This window comes from Chionomys nivalis, chromosome 17, assembly GCF_950005125.1.
Source record: "Chionomys nivalis chromosome 17, mChiNiv1.1, whole genome shotgun sequence".
NCBI classification, from domain to species: Eukaryota; Metazoa; Chordata; class Mammalia; order Rodentia; family Cricetidae; genus Chionomys; species Chionomys nivalis.
Window position 1 is genome coordinate 25,553,195 of NC_080102.1, and position 18,370 is coordinate 25,571,564.

Below are 18,370 nucleotides of genomic sequence, written 5' to 3' on the forward strand. Positions count from 1 at the left end.
GGGCATGATAGTTACCCAGTAAAGGTAGTCCCTCTATCATTAGTTGTGTAGACTCGTGGAAGTCACTTCATGGTAGCTACAGGCTCTATAGCTGCGCTCCACTTCTTAGGAATGTCTGTTAGTTGTTTAGTAAGAATTTCTGAGGTTGGTGAGCAGTATATTTGTGCGGTTGGGATTATTACATGTTATTTTTATAGAATAGTGTCAGTGATAAAGAATCTATTCAAGAGACACTCTGATTTTGTAATAGAGATCATTGTGTCTGTCGTTAATGTAGGCTGAAACAGATCTCAAGGAAAGTTTGTGGTACATTCGTTTGCCCAATGTGTCAGCTAGAGAGATAAGACGAAAACCGACATCCTGAAAGGCCTTCATCCTCTTCCCAGCACTAAGGGGAATCCAGAGCGCAAGTCCCTTTACTCCCTAGAAGCCCAGCCTGACCGAAGCCCCGCCCCCAGAGCTGTCCTCCAATCGACTGCGCCGCGCGAGCCGGGCCCTCGCATGTCACGTGACGAAGCCCAGCCCGCTTCCGGTGCGTCGCGGGCGGCTGACGTCCCCGGCCGGCGTCGCGTCAGGGCTGGCCGGCGGCGGCAGCGGCGGCGGTGGCGGCGGCGAAGGCGGCGATGGTAGCGGCCCCCGAGCGGGCTTGAGGGCTCGGACCCGGCTCCCTCCCCGCGTTTCCTCAGGCGGACGCGGCGCCGCGGGCCCGGCTCGCTCGGCTCCTGCTCCCTCCCCGGCCGCTGCCCGGGCAGACGCGGACGAGGCCCGCGCTGGCTGCCTTGACGCACCCCGGCTCGGCCCCGGACGGCCCGGTTGCTGTGCGGAGAGGAGGCCGAGTCGGTAAGAGGCGGCGGTGGGGCCTGGAGGCTGCCGGGTCCCCGGGCCGCACTCGCGCCCTCGTCGCTCTCGGCCGGCACCCGGCTCCCTGCCACCCGCCGGCCCTATTGTCTGCGCGCCGCCGCTCTCCCCCGCCTTCTTTCCCTTGCCGGGTAGTCGGCTGTCAACCTGCAGCTCCCGGGCTCCGGGCCAGCCGCGCCGCGGCCTTTCCTGGCTCCCCTTGGCACCCTTGCCCATATGGGCCCGCCTCGTCCTGTCCTCCACCTCTGCTTAGCTTCGCGGTCTTTCCCTCACTGCTCACTTGCTCTGTGTTCCTGTCTCTGTCCTCTCACTGTCATCTCCGCTAACTTCACCGTCCTCACACCGCAGTTCTTTTTACCGCTTTTCCTGCTTTTTTTTTTCATTCTTGTTGTGTTTCACCTACCCTTCTCTGTGTTGAGCAGTTTTGCTGTAAGGATCTTTCCAGTAGATTGTCTCTTGTAAAAGTTTCTAATTCAGATGCCTTTTTCATTTTCCCCATCTCCTCACAAGAGAATGGAGGTACCTCATTCCTGAGAGTCACCGGGGGATTAGATTTACAGGCTGGAAGTTTGATCTTGGGAAATGTTAGCTTAACTGGCACAATGCCTCTTCAGATTCGATTTCCGCACATTTAAGTAACAGCCTTGTACGTTGCACACTTACAAGACTGCTATTTAAAATATTTAGATTTGTTCCCATTACACCCAATGCACCCTGGCTACTAATCTTAACCTCACTGAAACCATGCCAGAATATTCTATAGTCCCTTAGGCACAGGCTTGTAACCTTGATCCTCCCCCCTAATTTTGTGGCAAGCATTGATACTATTTTTTTTTTTTATTTCCCTTTTCAGATTCTAAAAAAATCCAGGAAGGCACATTTGGAATTCTGTTTTTGCCTGTTTTGAGCAGTAACCAAACCATTTTAAAAATAAATTTCAGTTGTGTGAGGTTTTTTTTTTTAGGGTTTTTGTGTTTGTATGAAGTTCTTTTTATAAGCCGGAGAGAGTCTAGTCAGTAGCAATGTAAAACATGTTTTAAGCATCTTCCTCCAACAATAACAGCTTTATATTCCTGATTACCAATTGTGTTTTGATAAGACTTGGCATACCAATTATATTTTCACTCCACTATCGATACTTGGAGAATGTATTCATTTCCCTCAAATACTTAGTAGTGAAAAAGGCCTCAAGTGTGCTAGGAGGCCAGTATGACCTAAACAATAGTAAATACTTGATCTGTGAATGATCTACAGGGAACTCCTTTGCAGGTTTTTTTTATTTATTTATTTATTTATTTATTTATTTATTTATTTATTTATTTTAATGATTATCATTGTGGGCACTATTTTGAGTTAATGATGGAAACCATACTCAGAGTCAAACTCTGGCATTATTGATTATTAAACGTGAAATTTAAGAAAAAAAAAACCTCTGCAACTCTTTTTGTCAAAATTATGGAGTGGTGTACTGCTGAGGTAGTATGTACTAATGCATGCTGATCTTACAAAAGATTGCTTAGAATCCTCAGTGACATAGGGCATGTCTACTGCTTCCTCCGGGATCCTAATGTTTTATATAGGGTTATACATTTTGACATACTGAAAGATTTCTGGAAATTAAGCTATATTACCCTCAAGGATTTCAATAAACAGGATTGTCTTAATTTTTAGAAACAGCATTTTCATCATTGGGTGGAACTTTCTTGGGCATTTTTGAGTTAAGGTTTAAGGTATTTTAGCCATTCTTAAGTTTTAATAGCTTGTCCCTTCTTTTTAGCTAGTTTTCCTTTCTGTATTCCTTTTATTAATGCCTTGCCAATATTGCCTTCATGTTGCATGCTTCCTGCAGGTATTGGTAATCATCTAACTAAAAAACTGGAAAGTATTATAACTTTCTATGTATTATTTTGAAATACATAGAAATACATTAAATTCTGTTTGTTCCTTTAAGCCATATTCCCTGTGCATTTCATGCATTAGAATCTAACTGTCTTTTTTCCTCTTGAGGTAGTGGAAAGAAAATACTGAAGAATAGGATCTCAAGATGAGTAAAAAGCCCCCAAATCGTCCTGGAATCACTTTTGAGATTGGTGCTCGTTTGGAGGCACTGGACTACTTACAGAAATGGTATGGAAAATACAGAACTTTGGCCAAAAACACCAAATATGTAGCTTTAGTCTGTCAGTGGCTATCCTAACCACGTGTCAGGCGAGTGAGTATATCTGTCCCTTGACAAATATACGTGCACATGGGGTTTCAGGTTTAGCCTTTATAAACTTCAGAGATTGTTTAATACAGTACTTTAGATAGTTGAGATTTTTAAAATATGAGTCAAATAGAATGGTACCCTTGAATAACTATCAGCTATTTTTGGGAGGGGAGGAAGGTTAATTCACATAATCAGCTTCCTACATTTGGACAGAGGCATTGACGTGTCTGTTTTCTTGCTATTTATCAGTGGTTAGGATTTTCCCTTTCATAGTATCCATGTTCATCCTTTATTATCCCACAGAAAACCAAAATCACATCTAATCTCTTCCTTCCTAACGAGCAGAACCTCAAAGCATGTTGTGCGAGAAAGACAGTCTCCCAGAACTGCACTTTCTCCTCTTATTTTGAGCATCTATGAAAGATGGTCAGTATAAATACCCTATGCGTGTCACTTACACAGTGGTGTAGGAAATGGTGATACACTAGTGTGATATCCATCTGGTTAGGAGGGGAGGAAAGTAGCACACAGAGGAATAAGGATGAGGGAATGAGTTGCTCATTCTTTTTGCAGGCTCATCATTTTGCCTGTTAGGCAAATGTCCTCTTGTTGGCATTTGTGGGCCACTGAGAGAAGCATTTGATAGTTTCTGTCTTGCACCTTTGCTCTCTTCTCCTGATGCTCACTTGTTTTGGAGAAGGGCCAGAAGCTTAGCTACTCCAGGTCTTTATTTACTACACATTTTGACATTTTGTCTCACTGTATCTTCATTATAGCCATGATGGGAGCCAGTAGATTCACTTATGATATATTTGCATTCAGTCATCAAATTAGCAGTGGCAGACAGAAATCTTGTTTAGTCGTAGTATTGACTTGAGACTGGCCTCCGACTTTTGTTAACAACCTAGCCTTAGACCTCCGCATGTCTTTATCACCTAGCTTAATGACCTCATTTTGGGCTCTTTAGGACAGTTTGGAACTCTTCTTTAAGGTTGAGTGACAATTATTTAATTATTTTGCCTCTTATTCCTAGCTACTTAGTGGATAGTTCTTGTAAGGAACCTGTTTCTTACGAGGTGGATTGTACATATATTGTTTCGTTGAACTTGGGAAGCACCTGAGAAATAGGTTTTATCATAGCAAGGGTGATTAAGAAACAGTCTCCAGATTTTAGCAGATATCAGCGAGGATGTGTTGATGACAATGACGAAATACTCACAACTATGAAGTAGTACCTTTGCACTGTGCAGTAAAAGATGCCAGTTTGTGCAGAATGGCTTTCTTGTTTGTGATTTAGCCAACATCGTTTTACTGCAGAAGTACACTGTTGAGTCTTTGTGAGATATGAGTATAGAAAGAATCCTTTTTTGATGTGAATCTTTACCTTTTTTTGAAGCTACTGCTTTTGTGAATAACAAGTTATTTTATGTTTATATATTCGCATAGGCTTCTCAATCAACAAAGTACCATTGAGCTATTGTCTAGCTTTGAAGAACCATATAGTTTATTAGTTCATGCAGTAGTTTTTAGAGACACTAACATAACTTTGGCCTTGTTGTATAAGAAGTTTACTTTTGGTGATGAAATGTCTTCTAATTTAGTGGCTGTTAAATTTTGATTTAGTAATTAAATTTAAAAAATATTTTTAGAGAATTCTTGTTCAAACGTTGGCTAATTGTACTTTAGTGTTCTGTGCTTCAAAGTAGAATTCCTGAAAACACATCAGAATTGTAGCTTATCAACAAGAGGTTCATGCTAGTAGGTATAATGTCTACCTGTATTTCTAGTGAGTTCAGTGATAATGGTCTCATTGAGAAACATTGGCCAGAGTAATCTCATGGCAAATACTGAAATTTGTTCTGATTTTAATTTTTATAAACTCATTTATGTAAACACTATCTTGATGTGGCTCCTTAAAAAAACACAAACCTTTCAGAGTATTGTATATGTATACACATATACATATACACTCATTTGGGTAATTCAAATAATTTCTTAAGATTGAGTTTTGCTCTTTTTGTCAGTATCAGGAAATAGAGTTAGATCAACCTTAAATTTAATATCAAGTGGTTTACCACAGAACATCTGTTGAAGTGCTAAGATCTACTTAAATTTCTAGGTGGCACAAAAGTTATATGAAGCTTTCTGTTTGTTTGTTTTTTTAAAGTGGTTATATAGCTAAAGACAATTAACTATTCATACAGAATAGTATGTATGTATATCATCCTACTTGTAAAAAAATTCAATATTTCATGTAAAGTCTTCATATATTTGTTTTAGTGTCAAATAAAAATTAATAACAATTTGGTTTTTAAAACTTCAGCAATTTTAGAAGGAACAGAATGGCTAATATTTTAAAATATACTAAATATAGCTGGGCGGTGGTGGTGCATGCCTTTAATCCCAGCACTCAGGAAGCAGAGTCAGAAGTATCTCTGTGAGTTCAAGGCCAGCCTATCTACACAGTGAGTTCCAGGATAGGCTCTAAGCTACACAGAGAAACCCTGTCTCACAATGAAAACAAAAATAAAACAAAATACTAAATAGAACTTTTTTGTTCCCTCCATTCTTTAATATTTCTGCATGTATAGTGAATGCTTTTATCATCCATATACATTCAGTTCCATTTGAAAAATATTGGTTCATATTTGATATATATACTTTGCACTGTTAAGTCACTGGACAGGCAGCGTAGAGCAACATTGCAAATGTTTACTTTTTTTGATCTTAAGACATGTACACTGAACCACTTACTGTGGAATCAATTTGTCACATTTTCTTTTAAAAGAATAATTAGAGATAATAGAGAGGTAGCTCAGTAGTTAAGGGAACTTGTGTCTTTCCCATAGGATTCAAGTTAGTTTCCAGTATCCATATGCAAAGGCTTACTGTAACTGCCTGTAACTCCAGCTCCATGGGATCTGATCCTTTCTTCTAGCTTCTAGAGTACCCCCTCTCTCTCTCACACACACATGCACACACGTTTAAAGAATATTTTTATGTTATGTGTTAGCCTTTACCTGTTTGATTCCTGAGAAGGTCAGAAGAGAGTTACAAAGGGCTGTGAACCACAATGTAGGTGCTGTTAAATGGACCCAGGTCCTAAGAGCAGCAAGTGTTCTCAACCACTGAGCCATTTCTAGCCACTTCTCTATACATAAAATTTAAGATAGAGAGAGAGAGAGAGAAAAGGACAAACCAAGCATGGTAGCACACTCAGCAACTTAGGAGGCTAAGGTGGGAAGGTAACAAGTTCAAGGTCAGCATGGTAGCTCATTGTGCCTACCTCATAATAATATATCCAATTTTTGTCTGGCATGTACAGATTATTGAGTTCAGTCCCTTGTACCACCCACCTAAACAGACAACAGCTAAAAATGCACAAATATTGATAATGGTATAATTCTCAAAATGTTTTTCATGTACAAAAAAAGAACAATAAATTTTGATGTGTCCTAGTAATAAAAGGATATACTAAATTTAGTGGGAAGAAATAAAATGAAGTTAAGCAACTTCTTTTAATGTTTATGAAGACTTGAATTACTAGGAAAATGTTAATCTGTTTCCTAGGAAGAATATCATCAATACCACATTCTCCTTAAAGTTGATAAAGATAGCTTCTCTTTGAAAATTCACTTATATTGTTAAGTAGTGATTTGTTACATCCTATTTTCAAAGTAAACATGCAGCTATATTTGTTTATTTTATTTTATTTTATTTTATTTTATTTTGGTTTTTCGAGACAGGGTTTCTCTGCAGCTATATTTGTGAAAGCCATTGATGGCTTATCTATTTATCTCTCTGCACTAATGAATACAGGCCCTGAGAAGTCATTGTGGAGTTTGACTTTGTATTTGCCTTTGTTCCCTAGATCTTTTCTACACAGAGTAAACTCCTACTTTTAATTTTTCAATATTTTGTCATCTTTTTAAAAACATTTTCTTTTAACTTATTTTCTGAGCAACCTACATAAGGACTTTAATGTTCTAGATTAGCTAATGTAATCAGCTGTTTTAAATTTTAGTTTTCTATCATATTATCCATTGTTGCCTATGTCTGTTCACACCTTGACATTGAGCTTTATTTCTGGAAGTCATCATAAGAATACCATAACAAGTATTTTGGTATAGGAATATATTTGGATAAAGAGAATATTTATAATAAAGTTTTACCAAGGACACTAAGTGGATGGTTTTTAATTGATGCAGTTATTTATGATCTGGTAAGTATGGGCAAGTGTGGTTTTGTTTAACAGTGCCACTGACACTGTTATCCATACAATATTTTCAGGATCAAATAAAAACATATCTAAACCTGGTTTGGATTCTACAATTTCAAACTTAAAACACTGACATAAATGCAAAGGGAGAAGGACAGCTAGAAAATAAACCTGTGTATCTGAAGTCTTCAAGTTCCAGTCTTTTATTAGACTGTAATGTTGGCAAGAGAGTGAGGTAGACTCACATAGGAAAAAGATGCCATTGCAGCATGCTGTTAGAGCCTAGTCTTTAACTGCTCAGCATATCTTCCTCCTCCAGTACACTGCAGAGCTTCTGTAGACACATCAGCAGCTAACCAAGTGGAATATAGTTGGTAAGAAGTGATGATACTGGTTTTAATAGTTTAACTGCTGCCATTTGATTAGGCTGTTATTCTGCAGTTAGTGATTTATTTATGAGAACACAGCAGATGGAGTGATATGCTGTTAGTCTTAGGAGATTTGAAATACAGTCAAAGTATTCAGATGAGTTCTACTGACTTCTTTTGGAATATTTCTATTAATTCCCTTCTAGATATAAAGAAAAGGAAAGTGAGAGATTAAAAATTGTGGAGATGTCTCCAAGTATGAGAGTTTGCTAGAACAGTTTAAATTTGAGTTGGCAAATGCTGTTCCCACACATTTGGAGAGTTTGCACTGTATGGAACATTTGCAAATATGAGTGTTTAAGTTGTTCCCAACAGAATTTTAATATGTGAGAAAGTTAAAGAAGTTAAGATTGTAGTAGTGATACCTCTAATTGAAAATAAGTGCCTATTTCCAAAATAAAAAGTTAACTTTATATTGGTGGCTTTTCAGAAGAATAATGTGATTTGTAACCTATATATTTGGCAGGGAATGCCCCTGGAAATTAGTCACTTTAAAAGTAAAGTGGACTTAGATGAGTTCAAGTAATTTCAAGATAGAGATTATTTAGTTGATGTGAGTAAAGTTTTTGTCTTTTTGTGTTTGAAATTTCAAAAGATTTTCTTTAATACTTGAAATGTAATTATTTTGAGTCATTCACTACCATTGAAAATCAGATTTCTGGTGCAACTCAGGAAAAAAATGTGTAGTTGTATGTATAGTACCAAAATAATTGAATTATATATTAGGTTCATAAATGCACGTACACACACACACACCAACACACATCAGAAGGCAACAATTTAAGGGCCCTTTGTGCAGAGAACTGAAATTGAAATGGTAAAAACTTCGTTTTAAATCCTGATGTTTAATCTGTGCCTGCTTGTAAACACTGTCTACAAACTAGAGCTCTGCCTGCTGTGTTTAAGATGCTAACGATGAGGCCCTACTGATAAAAAAGTATGAAAAGCAAGATTAGAAGTAGGATAGGTGGGCTCATCAAAACATGCTTGGTTCCTCTGTCCTTGTGCTCAGCGTACCGATGTATTTTTAAATCCATTTTCTGGTTTATAAGTTTGGTTAGTTTTTGTTTGTTTTTTTAAGCCTTATTTTTTTTGAAAAAAAAAAAGAGTTATTTGATAAAGTAAATTTAATTAGAATCCAGAAAATATGTGTTGTCAATGCTTTTTGTGTCACGTGTTTTGTGTCTCTGTATTGGTATTTTTCTAGTGAATGTGTCCCATTGTAGGTTTTTTTCCAGTTACAACCCCTGTTTCCTTTATCTCTTTTCACCTTTTCTGGTTTGACAGATAATTGTATTTATAGATGGACCTGTCACAGATTTGAGATAGACATAAAGTAGGTATGAAGAATCTATAGGTAACTTTTCAAAACTGCTAGTCACTTAGAAGAAGAAATGGTGTTTAGACATGTAGGGAAAGGCCAATATAACTTGGAACCAAAATATAGGGGGTCTGAAACATTTGGATGATAGAAACCTTTCAGTCCAGGTAGGGTGAGGTCACCAGTACAGTCCACTGCATCGTGTAGATTTCCAAGAGCACTCACCTGTTGGCTAAATGTGCCTAGGTCAGCACTGTTCCTGACTTCTCTAGTGGTGTATGTACATGGTATGTAAGAGCCCTCAGGTGCCCTTGTTCTTAGGATTACAGTTTTACGCAAGGCAAGCTAATTTGAGGTCTGCCTGTCCAAAGAACTTCCTCCTGATTTTGACTTAGAAGCCAATCTTTAAATTAACAATTTTATTTCATGGCTTCATCGATTTGTAAATATATGAAGGTGAAATCTCAGGCTGGCTGTGCTTTATTTTGTGTGTTCAGATAATGGCAGAGATTGGGCACAAACTAAAAAAGAGTGAATGTTTGATATGTGGTTTAAAGGCAGCCATTATTTTCTCTACATATCCCTTTCAGCATTCTTACTAAATGTTTTCATTGTTGACATACCATTATGCATAGTGGGTATTTATTTTAGATAATAACTGTCCTATATTCTTGGGCTAACAGAAACCGATTTCAGACATGTTTGTCTAAGAAGCAGACTGTTTACAAGAAAAGGTAAATTATTTTAGTTTCCATATTGTTTTCACTAGTAAGAATCTACTGGATTTGAACCATCATAATGATAAGTTGACCAACTAGTACATAATGAGAATCTATAATTGGTTAAAAAAATGTGAACTAAAACCTGAGTTCAGGGATCTGTCATTTTATTACTTCTTTAACTTGAACAAGTTACTGAACCTTTAGGAACACTGGTGACCTCACTTTTTTAAAAAAGTAGCAAGAGTCTGGTGTGGTAACATATCTGTACTAGCACCCAGGAGGCTCAGACATTATTTTGAGACCTGGCAAGCTTTGTCTGCATGTAAGACCCAGTCTCAAAAACAGCAAATAGTGGGGAAGTAGTATCTCACATAAAGAATCCTTTGAGGGTTAAAATCCCCATTACATTGAAAAGTTAACTTAGCATGGCTTCTTCCTCATGGTAAAGATACATGATAAGCATTAGCATCAAATACAGTAGAGCCAAGTGAAACAAGGAGCTAGTGTAAATCTGTAGAACTCTCAGTCGGGGCATAAACAAACCCTATTTTTGGAAATATTCAGAATGCTAAATATTAAAGAGAATTAGACAGTTGCAATCTAAAACTCTGGATTTTGCTGGCATAATTTTTAAAAGTCTGGTTCTAGAAATTGAAACAAATTGTTCAAAGTACATGAACTTTGAATCCAATACCAGGGAAAGGAAGAGCATGCTTTAGTAAAGGTCGGAGGGAGTCCTTAGTAATCTAATGTTTATAGTGTGATAATGTAATGGGTACAAAACTAAGAAGCAGATTGAAGAAAGAGTTTCTGCTGACAAGTGTCACAGGAGTATTTGCAAAAATCTGAAAAAAAAATCACTGATGAAAACTTATAGAATTCAATGTTAGAGAGGGTGTGTGTGTTTTTTTTTTTTACTCTTCCTTAAATAACAGTTTTTCCCTTTATTTTACATTCCAACCACAGTTTTTCCTCCCTCTTCTCCTGTCCCCCTCCCCAACACACACACTGCTTCTACTCCCCCCTCATTCTCCTCTATCTCCTTTCAGAAAGGACAGGCCTCCCATGGACTTAAACATAGCATGGCACATTAAGTTGAGGTAGACTGAGTTCTTCCCCGTGCACAAAGGCTGGGCAGGGTAATCCAGCATGGGGAACGGGTTCCCAGAAGCCAGTTAAGTGTCAGGGAAGGTCCTCATCTCACTGCCAGGAGCCTTACAAATAGACCAACCTACACAACTGTCTTACACATGCAGAGGGCCTAGGTTGGTACCATGCAGTCTCACTAACTGTTGGTCCAGGGTACATATGCTCCCATAAGCTTAGATCAGCTGTCTCTTCGGGTTTCTCTGTCATGACATTGATACACCCCCACTCCCACATGTACAATCCCTCCTCCCTTTCCTCAGGAGGACTCCCAGAGCTTGGCCCAATGCTTGGCTTCCATCTGCATCTGTTTCCATTAGTTACTGAATGAAGGCTCTCTGTTGACAAGGTAGCCACCAATCTGATTACAGTAAATGGCCAGTTTAGGCACCTTCTTCACTTATTGCTAGGGTATCTTTCTTTGCTGGAGTCATACTTGTGGATTCCTGGGAGTTTCCCTAGCACCAGGTTTCTCCCTAGTCTTCTGTCCCACCACCAAACTACCTCCTGCACCAATAATCTATTATATCAATGTTCTTGAGAATCTAAACTATTTCATATATTTATTTCTTTTTATAATACCAAGTTTAAATTATGACATGTTTACATTGTGTTAAAATGTGAAAAACTAGCATGCGTGTGGAACAGCAGTAACTTTAAACATACTAACAGTGATATTGTTGCATCTTTAGTGTAGTAGGAGTGAATAGGTGAAGGAATATTGAAAATTACGATGCATAATATAAACTTAAAGTGCTTCCAGGAAGCTAACAAAATAAAACAGTTATTAGGTTACAAGACTATTGTATTTACCTTAATTTTTATTTGGCAAGTGATCATTCAACCTAATAGTCATACATAAGGCAGCTCTTACCTCTGTTTCTGGTTATCCTAGTAGGTTTTATATACTATAATAGTTACATGATATAAATGAAATTTTCATCTACATAACTTTTATATTGTCAGTCCTTACCTACTTGAGTGTCCTAACATTAGATTATTCTTAACTCTTATTTCAAGTTTCTTTATTACTATCATTTAAAACTTACCTAATTTTGTCAAGATTTCCTAATGTTCTCTTTAAAATAATATTTGTGCATGTTTTATGTTAATGTTATATAATACTATGTCATTACTCATTCTTATATTGCCATGGCTTTGATTTTCCTTTACTGAAATGAACAAAGAACTGTTAATTCCTAAATTACAAGATTACAATTTTTGTTATTGACATAAACAAATAACTATTAGTTAAAAAAACAAAACTTGAAAACTTATTGGTATATTTCTTAAAAGTATCTTTGCCATTTTGTTTGCTTGACATTTATTCAAAAAGATTGGAAGCCTGTTCTGGTTATATTTGCTGAGTTGTAACCTAAAAATAGTTGTCAACTCTGCCCTTTGGTTTGTGTGCAAAAGATTCAAAAGTCACTTTCCTACAGTTGATTATCAGTATAAAAATATATCAAGATGTAGCAAGCTATATGACAAATCAGAATGAATTCCTTCAATATAGATAATGCTTATTTTACTGCTTCTCTAAAATGTTCTTAAAATTAATCCATCAGATTATCATCTAACATTGCTATTTCTAGTGTTATGCATGCTTGCTGTCTCATGCCTCTGCTCTCTAAAGATAATAAATAAAGAACTGAAGGTAGTAGAATATCTTGCTTTCTAGAAGATATGTTTTCTGGGCATTCCTTTAAAATTTTTTTCTTTTCATGCCCCCTCTCCTTTAAAAATCTTAATTCAGTTTAGGAGTACCTGTCTGAAGAAACGTCATCTACATCTATGCTGCATTTGGCAACAAAGAAATTGTCCAGTCTCTGAGGGGATTAGTTAAGAGAATTATAAAGTGAACAAATATAATCACACACATGCACATATATAACAAGTATATTTTGCATGTATATGTATATTTATATGTTTATATAGCATATATGTGTTTGTAAATTTGTGTGTATACACACATAGCAAATATATATGTCCTATAGCAAATATAAGACAAAATGAGCAGTGTGAGCCAGGGTTGGTATTCAGTAGCAGCGGTGGCTCCTTTCTTGGACTGCTTGTGTTCTCCTTGTGTTTTCCCAGCACTTTGGAGTTGATGCAGTCGGGAACTGAAACCGTTCAAGTGCAGCTAACTGCTTTGTCCTATGGCTTTAGCCAGTGTCTGGTTCTTACTGAGTTAAGGATTTAGTCTACAATCAGTAGGTCCTGTTACTCTCTCAACAGTCTTATACAAGTTAGAAGCATCAGTTACTGTTCTAAATAAACAAATTTTTATTCAAGTTGGAAATGTCAGTTACAGTGCTGAAATTACAGTATTTGGACAAGGCAGTGAAATCTCAAGAGTTCTGAGAAGGTGAAAGTAATTTTTATTTTTGCCAATAGCATTTCTGTGTTTATAGCCCAGGCTGTGGTTAAACTTGGCTGTTAGAAGACATAGACCTGGAAAGGCTCAAATACCAAACCTAAAAGGCCAATTAAAATTAGCAAAAAAAATATTTTCAAGTCAAATATATTCTGTCTCCCAGCTTCCAGAATATAGGACTTAGAAAAGCCAAGTTAACCCAGAACAATGCAGTAAATCCTGCTGGACCAGACTGGTGTACTGACATCATCTGCCTTTTGAGGTGGACTTTTTGCAGGGAAGGTAAATAGTGAAAGCTTTGTTATTTTTCAGCAGTAGTAGAAAAAGGGCCAGAGAACATTCTATAGGATTTTGGCATCGAGGAGTCATCCTTTTGGTGAGGTGACATTCTCTTCATCTCTTTCTATTAGTTCTTTGAGATGGAACAACTATGGAGATTCCCTCTTCACTTTTGTCTCTAGTCATTGTGACTTCTTACTTGACACTATGGATTCTGAAATCTTTATCTTCCACTTAAATATTTTCCTGAATCATTCATAAATGTATGGGACTAAGCCTAATCACTATTCTTTACTGTAACAGCTTTCTGTGATTCAGCCTTTAAAAGTGTCAAAAACAAAAACATTAACACCACATCTTCCAAATTCAGGAAGAAAAATCTTATGTTCAATTCACAGTCAATTATAGTAAAGCCTAACTAGCATGTGAATATAATACATGCTTTAAGATAGAGAGGCATTTGTGAATAAATTTGCTCAACGAACTTTTTTTTCCACTGTGTGTATCAAAACATATACTATTAGTATGGGCCATCTGCTGGAAGAGAGGAAATGTTTTGCTGTCTGGAACTATATGTGAAATGCCATGTTGGGATGTGCATCGTACTTGTGTTGCAAAGATCCTAGCATGCTTTTTTCTTCCTAAGGTATAACCAAAGGCCAAATTAAATAGAAGCCTTTTGCTCCTTAGAACAAAGAATCATTTCATTAGCTTGCTATTTCAAAACCCCTTATGTTTGAAACAGGCTAACAAGTCCAGTTTAATGCTCTCCTGTTCTCATTTATCCCCTGGACTGTCTATCATATAGTCTAGCCAAATGGAATACAACTGTTGCGTTTAGGTGCCCTTAAATCTCTGAAGGTGAAGTCCTTGAGGACAAATGATGCTCCTTATATGCTGTAGTTTCAGAGTCATATTTTTAATAATGAATATTTAGTTAACTATATGCTTGCATTTGTATTCAGAGTCTTAATTCTTCAAACGTCCCACCAAGTTCAATATGGACAGTGTTTCCTAAGAACCTTCAGTGAGGTTTCCATTGTCCTCATAGTTAAGCATGTGAAATAAGATTGTCTATTCACTTAGAAGTTTTTTTGTATGTTTTAACCACTCATATATAGACTTCACCCCACTGACATGGTACAGAAGCTTTTTATCAGCCTCTGCTCTGAAAACTACCATGTATATTTTTTAGTCCTTATCTGTTAAAGCAGATTATGATATCTATAGCATGGAAAGAAACCAAGATGCAGCATATATAAAGAACCAACTTTCAGTACGCAAAGACAATATACAGGGCAACATTCCTCATGCACTTCTCCAAACTGAGCTCACTGATGAAATGCTAATAGAATTTAGTAATCTACCAACAGTGCCTGCCTGCCTTCTTCCTTCCTTCCTTCCTTCCTTCCTTCCTTCCTTCCTTCCTTCCTTCCTTCCTTCCTTCCTTCCTTCCTTCCTTCCTTCTTCCTTTCATTCCCCCCCCCACCTTTTCATAGTGCCCATGAACCAAACCTCAGGCCTTGTTCTTGTAGGCAAGCTCTTTGTTACTAAACTAAACATCCATTACTACCTTTGATTTATTCGATGTTTAAGTGTATGGTGGATTTCTTGATAATATTTCTGACACCTTTAACTAATTAAACTTGTGAAAAATAAAATAGATTATAATCCTGTGCATTTTCATTGTTTTAATTCTTGGCAGTAGTATAGATATGCATATCATTCTCTAGGCATTTATATAGAGACGGTCATGCTGTAACTTACCCTGAAGAGGTCCCCCAAGATGTAATTTGTTCAGGCTGTTGCTTTAGGCATCCTTTCAGCCAACAGAATTTAAAATATTTTTGGAAAACCATAAGTTGTTTAAAAATAACAATCTAGATTTGCATTATTTAAATTCATTCAGATTCTGATGTTTTTACTGAATTAAATCATGTAATGAAGTAGAGATATATTTGACTCTGTTACTGTGGACTCTTCTCACTTTGAAGACTGTTTTAAATATATAGAGTTCCATACATTTAGAATTTGAAGGAGCCTAGAGAGCAAAGCGCTTGAATTTTACATAAAATTTGAGTGATGGGATCAGTGAAATTAAAAGCTCCTATGCCTTGAGAAAGATTTACCAGTTTTTACAATTAACTGAAAGATCTCTTTATTGTGCTTCAATGGCTAGTAATGTTGAAAATATAGGGCATCTTTGTTGAGAGTTTTCCTGTATGCTATAATACTTTTATATTTTAAAAATTAGAGCAACAAGACAAATCAAGGGTAGCACTACAAATGATGAACTTTGTAGTTTTGATTTTAAGTGGCTGTATAGTCATGTCTACCCAAAAGCTAATCGAGGTTTGCTGGTCTTGATGTTTTTCTGTAACAAAATGTTTTCCTTATCCACTTCTCCCTGAAGACTTAAGAGTTAAGGTTAGAGTCAGCCAACAGCCCTCATAGTTGTTAGGAAATATGAAGACTGTCTGCCATTCACATCGCTTCATATTCCTAATGAAAACTGCTCCAATAGCTTTTGTGTGTTATGGCTGTGCCAGATGCTGGGGGCTATGGGAAAGGAGCAAGGCTTAATTATTAATTACATCCAGAGCTCATCGGGTAGAGCAGTGTTCTAGCATCATGATCCTTAGCTATGCATCGTTTGTAGACTTGATAAACTTTTGAGAAAAAAACATATTTCCTGTTTAGTAAAATCAGGTGCTTTATCTCCATTTCCTGATAGCAGCCATAATTTTTCAAGTTACATAACTTTTTTGATCTAGTATTTCCCTGGCGTATTTGACATTGGAAGCTTGAGACACATATAAATACCTCTGGCAGTAGAAACACTCTCCAGCCCATAGTTTTGGAGCCTCTCTAGAGGAGTTCTGTAAAGGCAACAGAAAGGAGTCCAGAAAGTCAGATGTGAGCGTTGCATGTTGAACAAGTCCTTAACAATGAGAATAAAAAGGACAGGAAGGTCAGGTTAGGGTATGCAGGAAGCATAGAATTGAGAAGTATGAATGGAAGGTGAAGGAGCATGTTGTGTGAGGAACCACAACAGCTCAGTGTCATGCTACAAAACTAAGAAATCGTGTTAGGAAAAGTCAGCTTATTTAGATGTGTAAATGACTAAACAACATGACTGACCTATAAAATAGGTGGTAACCTCAAAGTTACAAATGGCTTTATGCTTAAAAAGCTTTGAATTTATTTTTAAAATAGAAAAATATGAGACAAATTATTACAGCCTAATCATTTTCCATGTATGGCAGTTGAGTTCTAATGTTACTCATTTTAAACAGCTGAGTGGACATTTTAATGTAGTATGTTAGGAATAATGTAGTTTTCCTTATACAAAGTTTAAGTGAATTATTATTTTTTACTTTTAAATTAATCATAGGATAATCTACCTGTGAAGAAAAACAATCAAATATTTTTAAATTTACAGTCTTGGCTTTTTCCTTCCTGGCATCTATACTTATAATAGGATGTAGAAAAATAAAATGTGTGCTGACACCAAATGGAAGTATATGTATAGTCTGGGGAGGAAGCTCAATTGAAATTATGAAGTCTGCTCCTAAAACCTCTTCAACAAAAACGGAACTGATATTTTATACTCTAATCTCAGCTCTGGAGAGGCAGATATAGGCAGATGCCCAGGACTGACTGTCATGCTAGCATACCTTACCTGGCAAGTTCCAGACGAGAAAAACAAAGTGGATGACATGTGGAGAGTGATAGCTGAGATTGTCTTCTGGCCTCCACATTAATGGGTTCACACTGGCATGCACTCACACAAAAGGAAGCAACTGTACATGTTGAAATATTTTCTAAACGTAATATATATATATAATTCTAAATACAATCTTCATTTAATTTTTTACTATGTATGTTATAAAACATGACATTTGAAGATTGATATTATACTCTGTTTGATATGTCATTGTTTGTGTAACTGTGGAATGTCTTCAGCTCTTCCAACCATATTTTTACCAAGTTTCTATTTTTTATTATAAATTATACATTTCATATATATAGCTTCATAACTGGGATTATTAAGTCAAAAAAGTAGGGATGTGTTTACTACTTGACAAATGTTAAAATATTAACTTTTTAAACATACAGTACTTTATGTTTTGCATTTGGAATATATCTGAGGGTTTATTTTCTCAGCTTTTGAGAACAGTCATTGAAAAATGGCAATAGCGATGCATAGTGTGTGGATTTAGTAGTTTAGGAGTATACTGACGTTGTTTTTTTCTCATAATTTTAATAAAAGTTGTACCCATTAAAATATTTCTGTTTAATACTTTATACTTGACAATATAAGGATTACTCTTGATATTAAGCTTTTTTATTTTTTGAGGTATCCATCACGAATTGAAAAAATTGATTATGAAGAAGGGAAGATGTTAGTCCATTTTGAACGCTGGAGTCATCGTTATGATGAGTGGATTTACTGGGACAGCAACAGGTTGCGACCCCTTGAAAGGCCTGCACTAAGAAAAGAAGGGCTAAAAGATGAGGAAGAGTTCTTTGTAAGTAGGAAGGTTTTCCCATTTAAAGCTTTTCTATCTATATAATGACATTTTAAAAGAATCGTGTCAAATTTAGCTGCCTGTTTTTGTTAATTAAATGGGTATCATGCATGAAATTGATCTTATAAGTTGTTTGACTAGGATTTTAAAGCTGGAGAAGAAGTTCTGGCTCGTTGGACAGACTGCCGCTATTACCCTGCCAAGATTGAAGCAGTTAACAAAGAAGGTACGCATTTGACATGACCTCAGGCTTAAATAAGAGTAGGAAAAATTCCTTTA

At 36.8% G+C, this 18,370-nt stretch overlaps 1 protein-coding gene across 8 annotated transcripts in view; it reads left to right on the plus strand.

The window, feature by feature from the left end:
• The first annotated feature begins 588 nt into the window (after positions 1-588).
• Positions 589-18,370, plus strand: part of Phf20l1 (PHD finger protein 20 like 1) — a 68,174-nt gene continuing 50,392 nt past the window's right edge. For 4 of the 8 annotated variants that reach the window (XM_057791554.1, XM_057791556.1, XM_057791557.1 and 1 more), the window contains exons 1-4: positions 590-840; positions 2,866-2,985; positions 17,920-18,091; positions 18,233-18,317. In XM_057791554.1, coding sequence (XP_057647537.1) covers positions 2,903-2,985; positions 17,920-18,091; positions 18,233-18,317 — 340 coding nt within the window. In that variant the 5' untranslated portion in view covers positions 590-840; positions 2,866-2,902. Of the gene's footprint in view, positions 841-2,865; positions 2,986-17,919; positions 18,092-18,232; positions 18,318-18,370 lie in introns of all 8 variants that reach the window. The other 4 variants (XM_057791559.1, XM_057791560.1, XM_057791561.1 and 1 more) reach the window with 2 other exon arrangements.